Source organism: Prenolepis imparis, unplaced genomic scaffold (genome assembly GCF_030444845.1).
Source record: "Prenolepis imparis isolate NDT839.2.m4 unplaced genomic scaffold, iyPreImpa1.0 SCAF_1, whole genome shotgun sequence".
Classification (NCBI taxonomy): Eukaryota; Metazoa; Arthropoda; class Insecta; order Hymenoptera; family Formicidae; genus Prenolepis; species Prenolepis imparis.
The window spans coordinates 16,679,704-16,699,393 of NW_028141159.1; the positions used below are offsets into that span (position 1 = coordinate 16,679,704).

At 36.1% G+C, this 19,690-nt stretch overlaps 2 protein-coding genes across 2 annotated transcripts in view; one reads left to right on the forward strand and one right to left on the reverse strand.

The window, feature by feature from the left end:
* Rpl29 (ribosomal protein L29) overlaps window positions 1-19,690 on the reverse strand; it is a 215,893-nt gene that overhangs the window by 140,348 nt on the left and 55,855 nt on the right. The gene's annotated exons all lie outside the window — the stretch shown is intronic.
* LOC145933046 (uncharacterized) overlaps window positions 1-19,690 on the forward strand; it is a 73,126-nt gene that overhangs the window by 27,310 nt on the left and 26,126 nt on the right. The window contains exon 2 of the mRNA XM_083032444.1: window positions 13,574-13,701. Within this exon, the coding sequence (XP_082888570.1) occupies window positions 13,574-13,701 (128 nt within the window). The remainder of the gene's footprint in view (window positions 1-13,573; window positions 13,702-19,690) is intronic.

The window sequence follows — 19,690 nt, forward strand, 5'->3', positions numbered from 1 at the left end:
AACATAATTTAATAAAACATAAATAAATATAAGAGAGAAATAAACAGAACGAATAAACAAATTCATAAAAGTAATGTATATTTTGCTGCTCATATTATTTTAATCGATTACGCGCAAAGTCTCTGACGAGAGTTAAGTGTCTAAAATATTTATATTTTCGATTTTCTCCCTCCCCTCCGTATAAGATTAAATAAATATTTCAAGTAAAATTTTAAAATATTAATTTTGTCGATTCTACGAAATGACATTTGTATAATTAATGGTCCTTTTTCTCGCACATCTTTCAACGCGTCCGTGATTTTTCGCGCCTCCTGACGTCACGTGTAACTGTGCCGACGACTCGTACTACTCGAAATCACGTTATCCTGCGGCGAACCGATGACGCGAGTAGAGTAGTACGTTTTAACACCGGCATATGCAATAGTACGAAGTGTGGAAGCTCGCCTGGTGCTGCGCCGAGTGCATTCACTACTCACTTATCTAGGTCGGTTTGCCCAACCCAGCCGAGGCCTCGACCCACCTCGAGATCCACCTCGGCTTCGTCAAACTCTCTCTCTATTCTCTCTAGAACCGGCTGGGATCCATCCATCCCGGTGGCGACGGTTAGTTATCTTAACGATGCTTTTATTTGGAGAGATATCGGCTCAGCGGAATTACAATCTTGGAGAGATCATGTCCGATTTGATTCAATCTTTTTGTCCCGTTAATCGCTTTGGCGAACAGATGATATCGATGAAGATTGATATTGACGTACCCGGCTAAATAATTTTGATGCAATATCACAGGGACAGGATGCATTTGTGTGTGTGTATTGGTGCAATGGTTCTCAATTTCGGTATGATGGAAAGAAAATAATGCGCGAGAGAATAATTTTTCGAAGAGAAAAAAATGAGACCTGCCAATGTGATAATTGCACGAATATTACTTTACAAAATATATGTTTGCGTTATGAATATTTTATAGCGAGTTTGCGAGGTACACAATTATCTGTCATTTCGATCGAACGAATTTCGCTACAATTTCCATACGTCGGACGGCGCATCCTTCCGGAGCCGCGATTTGATGTAACATTCCATGCATACGGGATAAGTTAGGAATTCGGAACAAATTAAACGTGCTGAAAACCCTTCACCGCAATTGAAACGGGAATCGTAATTTCCCCCCTGGTTATTACCGGAGTTTTTCGGAGATTATTTGCATGCAACGTATATATGTACGTATGTAAATCACTTTTCGTTCTATTTGCCATTCGCAGTCGGGTGAAATATATAATAAAAAGGAATCGAACGGTTATACATTAATTCGCGATAAACGCGAGAGCGTTAATAAATAATGGCGCGTGAAAATATGAAGGAAAATACGCCGTGTCACGAGAAGTGATATGATAACCCGGCGCGACTCTGTAAACATATTTCACGTGGAATTCCACGCGAGAGAAGACGGCAGAATGTGTTCGCGCGTGCATCCCCGCATTGCACGCGCACGCGAGTGCATCCCGATCCTTGACAACGTAGGGAGGGGTCACATAGCACCTCTGCATAGTGGTCATTGCGGTATCACAGTGTTATGCGAGCGTTACGAACGCGAGAAACGTGTACGAGAATCGTTTTGCGTTTCGGAATGATTTGTATCGCGGTTAAATCTCCTTTAGCTATAATGACGCTGTAATTAGTAGTAGCAGTGCTCACATAATGGTAGCTTATATTTTGGGCTTTGGAACTGTATATTTCCCTGACAGTAGAAACGCAAACGTATTCACAGCTCTTCCTCCCTTCAAGAAAAAATTGTGACATTACTAAAAATAAGAAAATAACGTAGAGTATTTAAGTGAAACGAAGAAGAAAAATTGTGCCGTGAAAAAAATTATTATAAAAAAATATATTACAAATTCTTATAATTATTGATATAACACAACAAGAGTGATAAAAGAATCGAATGTAAGCGGACACTCTGGGTAAGGGAATCATTCTTGACATAGTCAGACGAAGTAAATTTTCGAGTCTAGTCAGCCAGAACGAATTTTATATATTAATTAGTAGTAGCAGTACTCATATAATGGTAGCTTGTATTTTGTGTTTTGGAACTATATATTTCCCTGATAGCAGAAACGCACACTTATTCACAGCTCTTCCTCCTTTCAAGAAAAAAATGTGACATTACTAAAAATAAGAAAATAACGTAGAAAGTATTTAAGTGAAACGGAGAAAAAAAATGTGACGTGAATAAATTATTTAAAATAAAAAAATATATTAAAAGTTTTTATAATTATTGATGTAACACAGCAAGAGTAGTATAAGGATCGAATGTAGGCGGACACTCTGGATAAGGGAATCATTCTTGACATAGTCAGACGAAGTGAATAATTTTCGAGTCTAGTCAGCCAGAGCGAATTTTATATTAATTAGTAGCAGTACTCATATAATGGTAGCTTATATTTTCTGTTTTGGAACTATATATTTCCCTGACAGCAGAAACGCACACGTATTCACAGCTCTTCCTCCCTTCAAGAAAAAATTGTGACATTACTAAAAATAAGAAAATAACGTAGAGTATTTAAGTGAAACGAAGAAGAAAAATTGTGCCGTGAAAAAAATTATTATAAAAAAATATATTACAAATTCTTATAATTATTGATATAACACAACAAGAGTGATAAAAGAATCGAATGTAAGCGGACACTCTGGGTAAGGGAATCATTCTTGACATAGTCAGACGAAGTAAATTTTCGAGTCTAGTCAGCCAGAACGAATTTTATATATTAATTAGTAGTAGCAGTACTCATATAATGGTAGCTTATATTTTGTGTTTTGGAACTATATATTTCCCTGATAGCAGAAACGCACACTTATTCACAGCTCTTCCTCCTTTCAAGAAAAAAAATGTGACATTACTAAAAATAAGAAAATAACGTAGAAAGTATTTAAGTGAAACGGAGAAAAAAAATGTGACGTGAATAAATTATTTAAAATAAAAAAATATATTAAAAGTTCTTATAATTATTGATGTAACACAGCAAGAGTAGTATAAGGATCGAATGTAGGCGGACACTCTGGGTAAGGGAATCATTCTTGACATAGTCAGACGAAGTGAATAATTTTCGAGTCTAGTCAGCCAGAACGAATTTTATATTAATTAGTAGTAGTACTCATATAATGGTAGCTTATTTTCTGTTTTGGAACTATATATTTCCCTGACAGCAGAAACGCACACGTATTCACAGCTCTTCCTCCCTTCAAGAAAAAAATGTGACATTACTAAAAATAAGAAAATAACGTAGAGAGTATTTAAGTGAAACGGAGAAAAAAATATATTAAAAGTTCTTATAATTATTGATGTAACACAACAAGAGTGGTAAAAAGATCGAATGTAGGCGGACACTCTGGATAAGGGAATCATTCTTGACATAGTCAGACGAAGTGAATAATTTTCGAGTCTAGTCAGCCAGAACAAATTTTATATTAATTAGTAGCAGTACTCATATAATGGTAGCTTATATTTTCTGTTTTGGAACTATATATTTCCCTGACAGCAGAAACGCACACGTATTCACAGCTCTTCCTTCCTTCAAGAAAAAAATGTGACATTACTAAAAATAAGAAAATAACGTAGAGAGTATTTAAGTGAAAGGGAGAAAAAAATATATTGAAAGTTCTTATAATTATTGATGTAACACAACAAGAGTGATAAAAAGATCGAATGTAGGCGGACACTCTGGACAAGGGAATCATTCTTGAAATAGTCAGACGAAGTGAATAATTTTCGAGTCTAGTCAGCCAGAACAAATTTTATATTAATTAGTAGCAGTATTCATATAATGATAGCTTATATTTTCTGTTTTGGAACTATATATTTCCCTGACAGCAGAAACGCACACGTATTCACAGTTCTTCCTTCCTTCAAGAAAAAAATGTGACATTACTAAAAATAAGAAAATAATGTAGAGAGTATTTAAGTGAAACGGAGAAAAAAATATATTAAAAGTTCTTATAATTATTGATGTAACACAACAAGAGTGGTAGAAAGATCGAATGTAGGCGGACACTCTGGACAAGGGAATCATTCTTGACATAGTCAGACGAAGTGAATAATTTTCGAGTCTAGTCAGCCAGAACAAATTTTATATTAATTAGTAGCAGTATTCATATAATGGTAGCTTATATTTTCTGTTTTGGAACTATATATTTCCCTGACAGCAGAAACGCACACGTATTCACAGTTCTTCCTTCCTTCAAGAAAAAAATGTGACATTACTAAAAATAAGAAAATAACGTAGAAAATATTTAAGTGAAACGGAGAAAAAAATATATTAAAAGTTCTTATAATTATTGATGTAACACAACAAGAGTGATAAAAAGATCGAATGTAGGCGAACATTCTGGATAAGGGAATCATTCTTGACATAGTCAGACGAAGTGAATAATTTTCGAGTCTAGTCAGCCAGAACGAATTTTATATTAATTAGTAGCAGTACTCATATAATGGTAGCTTATATTTTCTGTTTTGGAACTATATATTTCCCTGACAGCAGAAACGCACACGTATTCACAGCTCTTCCTTCCTTCAAGAAAAAAATGTGACATTACTAAGAATAAGAAAATAATGTAGAGAGTATTTAAGTGAAACGGAGAAAAAAATATATTAAAAGTTCTTATAATTATTGATGTAACACAACAAGAGTGGTAAAAAGATCGAATGTAGGCGGACACTCTGGATAAGGGAATCATTCTTGACATAGTCAGACGAAGTGAATAATTTTCGAGTCTAGTCAGCCAGAACAAATTTTATATTAATTAGTAGCAGTATTCATATAATGGTAGCTTATATTTTCTGTTTTGGAACTATATATTTCCCTGACAGCAGAAACGCACACGTATTCACAGCTCTTCCTTCCTTCAAGAAAAAAATGTGACATTACTAAAAATAAGAAAATAATGTAGAGTATTTAAGTGAAACGGAGAAAAAAATATATTAAAAGTTCTTATAATTATTGATGTAACACAACAAGAGTGGTAAAAAGATCGAATGTAGGCGGACACTCTGGATAAGGGAATCATTCTTGACATAGTCAGACGAAGTGAATAATTTTCGAGTCTAGTTAGCCAGAACAAATTTTATATTAATTAGTAGCAGTATTCATATAATGGTAGCTTATATTTTCTGTTTTGGAACTATATATTTCCCTGACAGCAGAAACGCACACGTATTCACAGCTCTTCCTTCCTTCAAGAAAAAAATGTGACATTACTAAAAATAAGAAAATAATGTAGAGTATTTAAGTGAAACGGAGAAAAAAATATATTAAAAGTTCTTATAATTATTGATGTAACACAACAAGAGTGGTAAAAAGATCGAATGTAGGCGGACACTCTGGATAAGGGAATCATTCTTGACATAGTCAGACGAAGTGAATAATTTTCGAGTCTAGTCAGCCAGAACGAATTTTATATTAATTAGTAGCAGTACTCATATAATGGTAGCTTATATTTTCTGTTTTGGAACTATATATTTCCCTGACAGCAGAAACGCACACGTATTCACAGCTCTTCCTTCCTTCAAGAAAAAAATGTGCCATTACTAAAAATAAGAAAATAACGTAGAGAGTATTTAAGTAAAACGGAGAAAAAAAAATGTGACGTGAAAAAATTATTAAAATAAAAAAATATATTAAAAATTCTTATAATTATTGATGCAACACATCAAGAGTAGTATAAGGATCGAATGTAGGCGGACGCTCTCTGGATAAGGGAATCATTCTTGACATAGTCAGACGAAGTGAATAATTTTCGAGTCTAGTCAGCCAGAACGAACTTTATATATCGTTATACATTTAATGCATACATTAATAACGGTGGGAAAGATGGAACGAATATTATGCTTGTGACAATAGTGTGGTTTGTGATTTGAAGATTTCCCGAAAGGAATGGTCCAGTGCATACGACTGTTTTTTCGCAACGCCATCCGAGAACTTTGTTGCTTTATGCATGGGCGCTCTTGCCTTTCTAACATATGGTAAGCTTATGGCGCCTCGGACCCAGCTAATCTTACATCGCACAGATGCAAATTTGATGCTATAAGTGCATCGCATCCAACATTTACAGATTAAACTGTTTTCCATACTACTTACTCGACAGATTTGCCGTGATAACAGACGCATCTTATAAGTTTTTGAAAATATCCGAGAAAAAGTGCTCAAGACGTATACTTTTAAAGATTTCAATTAATAAATTTTAATAAAAAATAAAAATAAATAAATAATAAAAATAAAAAAATAAAAATTATTTTTCGATATTACATTGACATTCTGCATATGTATATGGATGTGTGTATGCAAAGATATTATTTTTTAATCCACGATTAAGTAAATTGAATTTGCAATAAAAATGAAAATTATCTTGTTTTTCACTCTCGCGATATTTTTATATATATATGTAGGTATATTCTCTATATACAAAAATTTTATAAATTGTCACACAACTCCACGCTTTATTCGGAATCCCCGGAGTTATCCAAGATAATATTGATTTTCATCGCAATGTAACTTCTTTCCAACTCAACTTGGACTATGTTTTCCACCCATCTTGACTACTCAAAGTTCGAAAATCCGTTCCTACATCAGTTATAAATAAAGCGGAATAATTTACATACGCGTTTTTGCGTGCGTAGATAATTTCTAAAAGCTTATAATAACCTGGTTGTGGTAAAAGTTGGCGATTATTATTTTATATGATTTAACGTGTGTTTCAAATCCAACTTATATTTCGTGGAACGCGCGTTACGTATACAGGTAATCTTCATGTTTAAATATACCACGAGACAAAAAACAGTGCGTTGCAGATAGTTATTAATAACGCTAACCATTCAAATACGATGACGATGACGGAAAAAATGAGAAAATGCACTTTGTGTACCATCATCGCGAGAGAAGACGAGTCCGCATTCACGTGTGACTTCGAGAAATGGAGATTTAGATTAGTCACGGACCCCTGCTTCGGTCACCCCTTTTCACTCCTCGTTAATTCGAGGGTTCCTCGAGACAAGCCAGCTTAGTCAGCTAATTACCTATCCCTGTTTCCTTTTTTTTTGGAGTATGATATATGGATGAGTGTAAAGGAGGCAGACACTGGCGTATCTCAAAAGTCGCCGGAGTATCGCGACGAGAATTTTGTCGCAGGAAAAATTTGACGAAGAGAACGTTTCTCTTTTGGGTTGGGTCAAGTTAGGCATCGCGCGTCATATGGAAGTTTCGGACCAAGGACACTTCATCGATTCTAAAACGACGCCTCTGCGTTTTCGGCGACCTTCGAAATCACTATCGGTGACACTCTGTTGTCACGATTGTTGGTTTACGGTTTTGGAAGAAAGAGAGAGAAAGAGAAAGAAGCTTTGACAAATTATGCCAAAATATATGATTTAATAAATATGAAGATCGATTAATATTTTTTTAACTGAAGAAAAGGAAAGGAAAAAAAAGAAAAAATTTAACAGGATATAAAAAGTGCAGTTATATAATAATTTTTTATGAATCCGCGTAGTTTATCAGTAATGTAAGTTTCATTTCAGAAACTATTTTTCACCCACTTCTTATAATTACTTATACGACACTGCTTTTTACAGCCTATAAAACTCTGAATAGAAATTTTGCTGATTTCTGTGAAGCTTCGCAATCTTCGTATGAACGAGCGTAGTTGAGATTATAAGATATAAAAACCCAGAAACGCTCGAAGTTTACAGGATCCTTCCGATAAATTTCCGAATAGCCATACCTTAACTTGCTCGCGGTCTCTATATCGATGGAAATGTGCTTGCCAATGACGGACATATCTTGCGGGCATTTTCCGTTTCTATCGCTGTCTGTGAAACGCCTGAAACAATTGCCGAATTGCCCGATTGAACCAACTGCCCGTGAAATAACGCCGTAAAGCAACGGCCATTTCTACGTTCGCCGATCATTTACATACGTAACATTTTACGGAATTCTCCGCAAACGACTTCGAGATCGTTCGCTGCCATCGCATCAGTAAATCACGGAAAGTCGCGTGTGGTTTACGCGGTTGACTCGATTTCACGCTCTACGTCTCGTTTTCGCCGAAAACTTGAAGATAATTCTTGGAACACGTGGATATAACAATTTATGTGATATATTTCTGAGATCTTTATTCCTATTAAATATTTCCATTAATTAAATATTTTTGAAGAGAATTTTTACAGACTGATGGGTCGCCTATGCTTTCTACAGCGCGACGTGGTTTAATAGAAGAAACATAGACTCGTATTTCACAAAATTGAGAGTTTATATAGATGTTCTATTAATCGCGCGATTCAATTGTCAACCGCAGGTCGACGTGATGTCGTACAAATTTATCGATATTGTTCGAATCGATGGTCGTCATAGTCTGGACGCTGATTAATATCGGAAATTGGATGTCGCAAATCTTCGGCCGATCGATGTATGGACAGAAGAGGGAATTCCGTCGAAATCCAAGCAGGATGCCTAAAGCGTCACACCACGTCGATGTCTAAGACGGGCTTTTGCTCTCTCGGTAGGGAAATTCCAAGAGTTGGGAGTACTTAGATGCCTCGTCTCGGAATCTGTCGGTTTCGGAATTCTTTGGACTTACGATAGGATACCGAGCCGCGGGCGACTCTAGCTCAGGAAACTTGTAATAAAGAAACGACAGAGTGGTTCGTCTATATTAAAGCGGTGCCGCTCGCTTTTTTGAAAATTCCAGCGCAATTGTCGCTCCGGTAGATTTTAAGTATCTTTAATTATAAATAAATATTTATTTAATTTTTAGACAGCATTTAATATAGTTTCGAAACACTTTGTGTACAACTATATTATGGAGGAAATATTTCCGAATTTGATGAACGTTTATCGTCTTTCTCTCTCTTTTTCTTTCTTTCTTTTTTTTCTGCATTTTTGCAAAGAGGATAATCAGCTTCTCTATATTACAGCACGCGCAAATATTTCTCCTCGAGACATCTCTCCGCGGAAACTTTCCTGCAAAATTACTTTCATTCTTCACGAACGGAGTAATAATCCGCCTTCATTCCGCGCGCGTTGATACACCCATGAGTTTCGTAGAGAAGCTAACTTTTCCCTCTCAAATGTACTTTACATGATAACATCGTTCGACGGGAAGTTAAGTCCTCCACAAAAGCTGATTGCGACGGCATCGAGAGATCGGCATTTCCGCTTGGATGTCTTACGACGAGGAAATCTTTCCGCGTTCACATAATGACGTTATTCACTATTACGAGAGCTTCGATTCTACGCGACCCGCCAACTTCCTTTCCCATAAAAGGATCCGTCTTTTACGTGACTTTTACGTGACTTTATGTGCCGCGGCATCACATTTCTCTTTGAATCTGATATCTGACTAATATGATCTATGGAAATACATCGCGATTTTATTGTATCGTAAGAATGTGATACGGAAAATAATTTCAGCTCATGGGCTATGCCAAATTTTATAGTAAAATTATTTTACCAAAATAAAATTATTTAGCTAACTACGAAATTCTCTTCTTCTAAAAAATTAACAAAATACATATATTTTTTTTGAATATTTGACAATATAAATTTTGGTATATTATCTTAAATTAAAAATATAAATTTTTAATATAAATTTTACTAAACATAAAATTATATATAAATTTGTGACATTTTATTAACTTAAATTAAGAAAATAATTTTCTTTCATTGATATGAAAAAAACTCAAATATATATATATATATATATATATATATATAATAAATATAATAAATAATATTATATATAATGTAATATTATTTCTTATATTTATTATATAATATAATAATATCAAATACAATAAATATAATAAATAAATGTAATAAATTATATATATTTGAATTTATATATATATAAATATAAATATGTACATGTAATAAATTACATGAAAAAAGTAACACATTAATTTAAAGGAATGAATTTAAAAACGTTTTATTACCAACGATAATTTCGCGAAGGAATCTGTCAACTTCTAATCATTTTTCGGAACGTAATCATGATTCGCCTCATATTGGACAGAAACCGAGATAGTAGTTAATTCATCCGTCAGTAGCGAACGAAAACGTAACTCGCGGAAGCGTAAGGACTTCGTCAGGACTTTGCTCTCGTCGGTTCGAGTTCTTCCTCGATGGCCGCTCGAGCTCACTCGGGGTGACGAAGTTTAAATTGTTTTCAAAACAGCGGCTGTGTGCAAATTCCATTGTCGACAATTGCCAGGACGAATATTTGACGTCCGTTACATTTCCATGAGCAAAATTGCGTCATAATTTTAATCACTATTTTCATTATTATTTCAATCGATATATAATAGCCATACAGTTTTAATATTTAATCAGATTTTTTAATTGTACCAAAGTTTTTTTTTATTCTTCGTATATTCGAAGAATTTGTTGTGTGTTTGAGAAGTGTTCTTCGTCTCTTTCTAGAAAGTTATGGTAAAATATTGAGAAGTGAAAGTAAATCTGAAATTGAATTTTGCGCACACATTCTATGGTGAACCAAAATAAATTGGTATGACTTTATTATACCTGATCAAAGGCAAATATTTGCGGACGGATAACAAAATTGTAAAATAGATGGTTAATGACAAAATGATGTAACGATAATCGATAACGTGCTCCTTCCTACTTCTGTCAAAATAATATAATAACAGCTTTCGCGTTTACTATACTTGATTAACTTTGAATTACTTTTTAATTAAATGTAGCATAAAAGTCATAAACCTCCAAATGTCATTGTATAGAGGTAAATTAAAATTGAATAGAGGTAGATTAAAATTGATTGCCTATATCAATTTTGTCTGCGAAATCGCGCAGAGGATGGCCATTCCAATTTTCAGAATATCGAACGGCGGTTTCGGCAACTAGCCCGAATCCGATCTCTCGGCCACGTATACTGCTCCCGGAATAATGACAACGGCGAAATAAATACATCTCGGCACACGTCTGGTCGCGCGCTATCAATACGTACCGTATCGCGGTATACATCGTACCCGGCGAAAATGCGGTTTTTATCGCGCCAGCCACATATACATACATCGCGAAAAAAATAAGCGACGAGATAAATCATTCGCGCGCGCGCGAGCGAGTAGATACAGAGAGGGCACGTCCTCGTTTCTTCTCTCTCTCTCTCTCTCTTTCGGGAAAATTTACTACCCGAATATTTTTCTTTCTCCGTACACACAGAATTACGTGTCGCATCTCTGCCATATCGAGCGAAACGAGAGTCTCAAGTCTTTTTGGACGCGAAACAGATTTCGCGGGATTTTATCCTCGCGGGGCGCCTTGGAAAGAATTCATGGCTTTTTTTTTCAGAAAAAAGAGAGCGAGAATTATCGCATTAATTTAATTTTCTGTTCAATGAATTTATATCGCGTAATTCGAGCTTATGACGAGATTTGCGAGCGTGAGATGATCAGCACGAAATTACTGTTTCGGCTGCTGTATAATATATGTCGCATTGAATCTGATTGATTATACAGATTATTTTAATTATCGAATTACACATATCTCTCAAACGATCTATTTATTGATATAAAATGATTTTTATCGATAGATTAAAGGGAGAGAAGAGCGGATGGTGTATAGTCGGGTTAAGGATTTGGTAGATTGGCGTATCGAATTCCGAGCGGGCGAATTTCGCAGAAAATTGGAAAAGTTGCCTCTTTATTGAGTCGGTTCCAGCGCAGAGCTCTCTTTCTCTCTCGCTCTCTCTTTCTCGGTCAGGATGCGGCAAAAATATTTTATTGGAAATAGAAAAACACTATGCCAGGCAAAAAGGTTCCCCGAAATGCGAGGCGGGCGCTGATCCATTCTCTCGCGGTTTCGCCGATATCGCCGCGTCGCGGATTGATCTCGTTTTATTTCTTGCTGTCGGAACCACTTTTGCGGTATAGCTTATGCGACTAGGTCCGGTCCGGAAAGCCACGCCTCTGATTTCGGATTGTACCGTCGGCTTTACGTCGTTGTGGCGACGCAGTGGACCGATAAAGAAATAACATTGTAAGAGGGGGAAAGGGAATGTAATCTTCTTTTTTATGTTTACGCGACCTTCTTGTTTACAGCTCGAAACGTTTGATATAAAATCCTGCCATTTTCATATATACTTGGTTTTACGATACGGTATAAAATAAAGACTTATCTAAGTAAGTTGGTCTCTCCTTCCTTAACTATCTGACATTCTGTGCGCACAGTTTATTTTATATTCTCAATTTATATAAAAAAACCTACGGTGTATACAAACGCGCAAAAAACGCATGAATATACGTACAAACAATCTCAATATTTTGTCGAGAAGCTTGAGCCAACACCGCGCTGGCATTACGAAACATCAGCCTCGATAAACTCGCAAGTTCGTAAAGTTCTAACGAGGTTCAACGGTGGTTCACCTCTCAAGAGGACCGTACGCCAGAAGAATCTTCTCTTCCTTAGAACGCGTTAGAAACTATTGAAGTTCAGTGAAGGACTCACCGCGAATTTGTGGCGAATACTTAAAACGCTTTATCACTCTTATCAATTATGCCTTCTTGCTTTTCCTCTTTTTTTTGAAAGACGCTCATCGAAAGTTTACCCTGTGCTTATAAATGAGAAGATAATTAAGCTGGGCTTGCCTAATTTCATCGAATATGAATATTGTTGACTGAAAATTCTCTCTCTTATATGTATATGTATATTATAGAGAATAAAATTATATATTATTTCTTTTAAATAATTTTTATAAAAAATAACTTTTTCAATATTATAATTAAAATATAATTTTTTTGGATAAAATAGTAACTAAATTATTATGTTATGTATTAAGAATTAATTTTATAAAAAAAATTGTGCAGTATTTGAAATAAATGTTATATATTATACATTGAATATTTCGAAGCTACTTTGAAGAAATTGATTAATTAAATAAATGTGAAATTTATGAACGCAGTCCTCTCTCGTGTGCGACGATCGTAGACGGGCGGGAGAGAATGAATCTTCCTTTTCATGTATAGCATCTCGTCTGGAATCGGCACTTAGCGCGCGCACCGTCCTCATAAATCTTTAATTTTACGAGCATGCATTATACTCGCCAACGAAAAAGTTCGATCGGTCCTGGCGCGAAGAAGCGCAGTAAAACTACTCGCTCGAGTCATGAAACTCGACCGGGTTCCCCGATACGTGCCGAGGAGCTATTACTCGCGCGAGCGGAATAAGCGTCCGAGTTTTCGCGTTTACGAGGCGGGATTAAACGTTTTATGGGTTCCATCGATTCCCGCAGCCTGTGTGTGATTTGCGTGGGATTAATCGGATCGCGAGTCGAGAAACCAGCTGCGAATTAATGATGTTCGTCCGTCGCCAATTGTTTTCGCGGAATAGATAGATAGATATAGAAAAAGAGAGAATCGGAAAAATGAATTTTCAAAATGTCATGATATTTGTAGATTGCTCGTCCTTTAATTTCTACATTCGATATCTGAATCATTCTTGCAACAGTGACTCGCTTTTAACAGAGAGCGCATGTTGACGATTTAAATTAATTTAATTAATTTATTTGGTGTGTTGCAGGTGCCGTGCACGGTATTAGATGTTACAGATGTGGACAGTACAACGAGGGAGTCGGCAGTATTACACCGTGCATTAATTACACCGCACAGATGCTGATGGAATGCTCATCCACGGACGAATGGTGCATCGTAAGTACACGAAATATAATTTTTTTTCCATTCAAAAACTGTCAAATAGCTGAACGGCGCGAAACACATTTCGACTCGCGATCTTCGATCATCATAAAACGCTGCAAATATTATAAAAATCATCGACAATTTTCGCCTTATACATAGTACAGAATTTTTCGAGCGCTCGCGCGCACAACCGAAAACGAGAGAAAAATTCGTCCCCGAGAATGTCGCGTAAAAAGATAAATATTTCTTTCGTTGTCGAGAGATGCGGCGCCAACACGATCGCTTGACCCTCTTCCAAAGTCGGCTATAACGAACGACGTTATTTACCTCTCGGCGGACTCTCGGGCCGATGTCGGATTTATGAGACGAATCTGCGCAAATTGGCTCCGGAGAGTCCTCCTCTGCAAGCTTGCACGTTCGCCTTTGGCGACTTCCACTTTCTCCTCCTCGACTAAATCCGGAAAGGGGTTTTCTCGCGCGTACTCTGAAGGAATTTCGCAAATTTAAGGAAATAACTCGCGTTGCGCAAATATATGAAGTGGGATTGTAAATATTCCAGCGATAATACTGCTCATAAATTTAAATGCGAAACTTTCAATCAGAAATACTTCACAAATATGTACCCGAATCGAAATTTGTCACCTATTTTTAACCACAATGTTCAATCAAATATCTATTTTGACATTTTAGGTAGTCAGATCACTCTATTTTGAAACTCTATTTAATCTATATTTAATCTATAAATTTGGAAGTTCTTTTTTTAAATTTCTAAGTGAGAAACTATTCGTTTACTGCCTATTTAAGAGAGACACAACATAGAAACACTCAATACAATACAATTTCTATATAAATGAAATCTATCAAAATCCATAAATGTGAAAAAATAGAAGTTGAAAATAGGAGCAAAATTTCGACTTAAATATATAGCGCTATACTATTTATTTACTCGAATGTATCAAGGGGATTTTATAATTCTAATCTAAAAGAATATAATTTTAATTTATTAATGAGCGAAGATTAAGATGAGATGCAAATTTTACGTAAATGACGTAAATTCGTATACCGATTTTTAACTCTATATTGCATATTGCAAATATTTTTATGCTTCCTTTAGCACGAAATAATTTATGAAATCGCCAATATCTATCTTTAAGCGATACATGAATGATTAAGTTCTCCTATTTAATTCATTCCACCATTGTGTAACAGAGAGATCAATGTTAACTTAAGAAAGATTATTCGTATATATTAATATATATTTATATTAATAAATCATATATATTCATGATTTTAATATATATTCTTGGTGTAAATATGAAGGAGAAATATTTTACAGTGAAAAATAAGTTTACAGCTAACAATAAAAGAAAATGATATGAATTTGAAAATATATTACAACGATGACAATAAAAATCATTTCGTGGCTTGAATAAGGGAATGAATGCGAATGTTTGGAATGCAAATGAAATCTTTGCGCATAATAAAATCCCCTGAAATCTTCCCGAATTTGCACGCGGTTTCGAATGTTCCGCGGAATCGGAAAGTACAGGATGAAGTAGTAAAGGTCGATGATGGGTCCGCCCGCGGCGGATGACGAGGGTAAACGATTGGAAACTTGGTCTCGCCAAAGCGAAACCTCCCTCGGAGAAACTCCCTCGCGAGTTTATGAATCACGAAGTTTACATCCGCCATCTTAATAAAACGGTACGATCTAATCAGCATAACGATGGAAATCCCTTCTGGATCTTTCCCTCGTTCTATTATTGAATTAAATGAGTTGACGTTCGATGAGATCGGCGACGAGTCCTTCGCCCTCTTCTTTGCGCTTTTTCCCCCCATCATCTTTGTTATCTATTTCCTTTTCTCTTTCATATCTTTCTCCATCCTTTATGTTGTAAGGATGAAAAGAATTTATTACAAGGAATAACATGGAGAATTCAAAGAAGCAGGAAGTCGGACGGAAGCTAAGATCTGTTTTCTCTTCTATGCCATTAGCTTCGTTATTCGCAAACAAATGTTTATGTAGGAATCTTTCTTCAGCATTAATTTTTTCTTTACACGCACGTGTAGTCAAGAGTTTGAATCACCATAAAATGCAACGAAATCGTCCGTTGTTCAATTGATTTCGATCTCTTTTCTTTCTTCCCTCCGATCTCACTGTTATCTCGATATATTTCGCATAAGTTTTCGCTCATTTATTTTTTCGATCAGAATAACGAAACTTGACGGAGATGAAAGACGATTTGTGTCGTCGGCATATTAGATTATGATCGGCAAACTGCGAATCCGCAGCATCCGGTAAATTATTTTCCGGCGCATTGAATTCGGGAATTTCGTAAAGATGGGGTGGAGGAAGAGAAGGAGGGTCAAGGAGTCTGTAATTAAATGCTGCGTGCGATAACAGCTTCCGAGTCTTCTCGATCCCGAGGTAACTGACAATTCTCTAAGGCGGGGCGGAGCCGGGTTCGATGCCTTCCGGTACCTCGAGGTGCATTCACTGCAGGCACTGCATTATTACGCACGCGTCACTCCCTCTCCCTTCTCTCGTTTCCCTTATACTGCACCGTCGGGCATTGCGATTTGGCCTTCAAATTAGTGCCAATTGCATATATCACGACGTATTAATTAACATTTAGTATAGCGTTATCGGCTGTGACAGGTCGTCGATCGTGCGCGTTACTCATGGGAATAATTCTCATGGGAGAGAAAGGGAGGGGCTCTATCTATCTATCTTTTTGGCTATTGCAGATTAGTATCAGTAATGGTCTTGAATTGGCACAATGATACTAAACTTTTGCCACGTTTTTGAATTCGATCCAATTATTTGATTTGTAATAAACCGATCGCGATAGCTCAGTATTCCATTAATGCGCGATAGATACACACGATAATCTCGAATTGGATAAAAATATATTTGTACGAAATAAAATTCGATTCACGCATAAACGCAATTTTTTTTGAATTTAAATATAGTCGCAATATTTGAAGCTTTTCTACGATTATAAAATATATGTCTGTATTCTCTAATGTAAATTATATTTATTCAACAGATTCACCTAATATTATATAGGCATTTAAAGTATAATATATTCGTTGTGTTAAATATATTTATAAAATATCTGGCAACTAGAGTTATTTTTAATGAAATCGATTTAAAAGCTTTAGTATAGTTTCCAGTGCTCTCTTATTAAAATTTTCATTAATATTCAGCGCTTCCTCCTCTAGCCTAATTCTAAAAATTACTTTGGAAATAAGTCGAAGTTTAAAAAAGAATTCTAGTCGCGCACTTTTATGACGAAGAAGCTATCGTTAGTTATTAACTCCGATTAATTCTCCCTGGCTTACTGAGACGCGCCATCCTTCGCTGTAAAAATAATCTTGTCTTAAATAACGGAGGACATCCATCTTTGCCGCTATCGTTACCTTTTAACGCCGGGTTACCCTTTTCAAGTTTCAGGGACATGTGTTGTACTATTATGAGAAACATTTATATTATATGAGAATGAGAGGAAACACAGAATATATATCTCTATGTTCAATATTTTTGAGACCATCTTCATATCGTGGCCATTTCAATAATAAATATGATAAAATTGGATATCTACATCTCGATAAAATTAGTTCCGTGCCTTTAAGTTTATATTCGAGAGATATTATATAATGTTATTCTATTTATCTCTCTCGATTACAAATGTATGCAATCTATTGATCATTGATTTCGTAAACTCGACAATCGAAAGCAGCTGCAGATTTTGTATTATCACATCCTCTCGATATCATATCGTACAAAATCACGACTATCTTGTGGCACGTTTTGTTTCATAAAAAAGAAAAAGAATTCGTAACAATTATGTACGGATTTCTTTGTTCCTCTGAAAGCATTTATGCGACGGAGAGTCTCGACGAAGATAAATCTGGCAAATAAATGTGCGGTGCCAAAACGCAAGAAGGGATCTAGAGGAATCTTGTCGAGAATCTGTGGCGTGGCTTTCTCACCGAAATCGGATGACTGGCTCCCTTTATCTGCCGTTCGACGGCACACTTTTTTCCCCGCGCACGATCCGACACGCTGCTCGTCTCGCATCTGCATAGAGATTGGATGGTATATTCTCAGCCGAGGGTGCGAAAGCTTAATATTCGTTCATCGGCGAAATTCGCAGGATTGGATGAAACAGGCGATAGGAAATTTACGGAAAGAACACGCGACTTTTCGCATCCCGCTCGCGATAAGAGAGCGCTGGCTTTATTATTCTTGATTAATTAAAAGCGATTGAAAAATTCCGAGAAAGAGGATATATTCTCGAGGAATGAATCCAAGATCGAAGATACGTTTATGATTCTTTTTATCAGGAAGCGCGATCGCGTTCCACATTTGCCATATTTCAATTTCCGTCATATCCGCGCGAATATTATACGAACTGTGATAATATTAGACACAGTATTTCTCCATTTAATATACGCGAATTTTTTTTGTAAATGCATAAAACTCACGAATCAAAAGAAGCTATCTATTATTTTATCGCCAAACGCGATCGCTTCTTTCTTCTTATAATTGTTTGCGAAAATTTATGTTTGACAAAAACATCTCATTGTCAGAAGATTTTTTTTTTTATTGATGAAGTCCGTACACGTAAAGTTGAACAATTATTTTGTATCTTTACGACATTCAATTAAGCCACGTAAAATTGCGATGCAATTTTGCCGAGCCGCTATCTCTTGAATCTAAACGACCGACGGATTTTCCACGGTTTTTATTTGAGGATAGTTTGGTGTTCTCTTAGCATCAAGAGATAGAAAGAGTGAGAGATAGAGAGAGTCAATCCCATTATTCTTGAGCAAGCAACCCCTTTCGGAAGATACTCTGAAAAAACACTCAAAGCTTTATTTCGACGTTGATTTTTGATTAGCTTTTATTTGTAGATTTCACCGAGCGGTTTGCGTGTCGAGCTTTCTCATTAAAGAGAAAGAAAAATGTATCTATCGTATTTCTTTGTATGCGCGACTCTTTTTAAAACCTCACTGTTAATCAACCTTTATCAGCTGACATTTGTCGTTTTGATAATAATACAAATCATTGACTTAATTTTATTTTTCTTTCAATATTATTACAGAGATCTGTCTTATTAAAATTCAGATTATAATTGATTTTATTTTAATCAATTTTAGACGAGAATTAATTGTTTTAAATCTGTAATCTGTTTCTTAACAGCATTGATTAAATGATAAAAATAATCAAACGTCGTTCAATCTCGTCGACAGGAAAGCTAAGTGGAAAAGTGCCTCTAGCCGGAATCTGTCCTTCGATTATGGCATTTCCTCGCTATACGTAAGATTTCGATAATGGCGGCGCAAAGGTCAGAATGATAAATCGGCGAACGTTTGAAACATGGCACGCGCAGCTGACGTGCAGGGTCAGAAGTTCCGCGAGATCGGTCGCGCGGGCCGCTTTTTACGACGAATCGGTTTTTCCGGAGCGGGACGTCCGCCGCGCCCGGTCTGGAAAATGGAGCACATTTTCCCTCCCGCTATTTCTTCTCGCGATTCATCATCTCGCGGTCGTTCTTCATGGATCTCTCGACTCGATGGGCTGTCGCGAGTGTCATATACGAACAAAAGCCCCGCTGATTCTCGCGCGCTAATATCTATGTATCATCCCACCCGGTGACCTTTATCGGAGTAAATTCTGAATTGCAAACTAAAGAACCGAAAAATATGTATATGTATGTATATATTTTTTTGCAAAAAAATGTCTCTAGTTATCCCGACAAATTATTTTCGCGCGAATTGCATGCTTCCTCGGAATTCAATTTTAGTGTTGCAGCTAGCACCGACGAAAACGTGACTCTCGCTGCACTTTCTCTCTCTCTCTCTCTCTCTCTCTTTTTTTGTTAATGCTAATTGCCGCTTTTATCTCTTGTACCCTTTCACGTTTTTTGTACGCTTCATTAAACGCGATTCACTCGACGCTATGGCTCGCTACCCACAATTTTGTGCGCCAGCG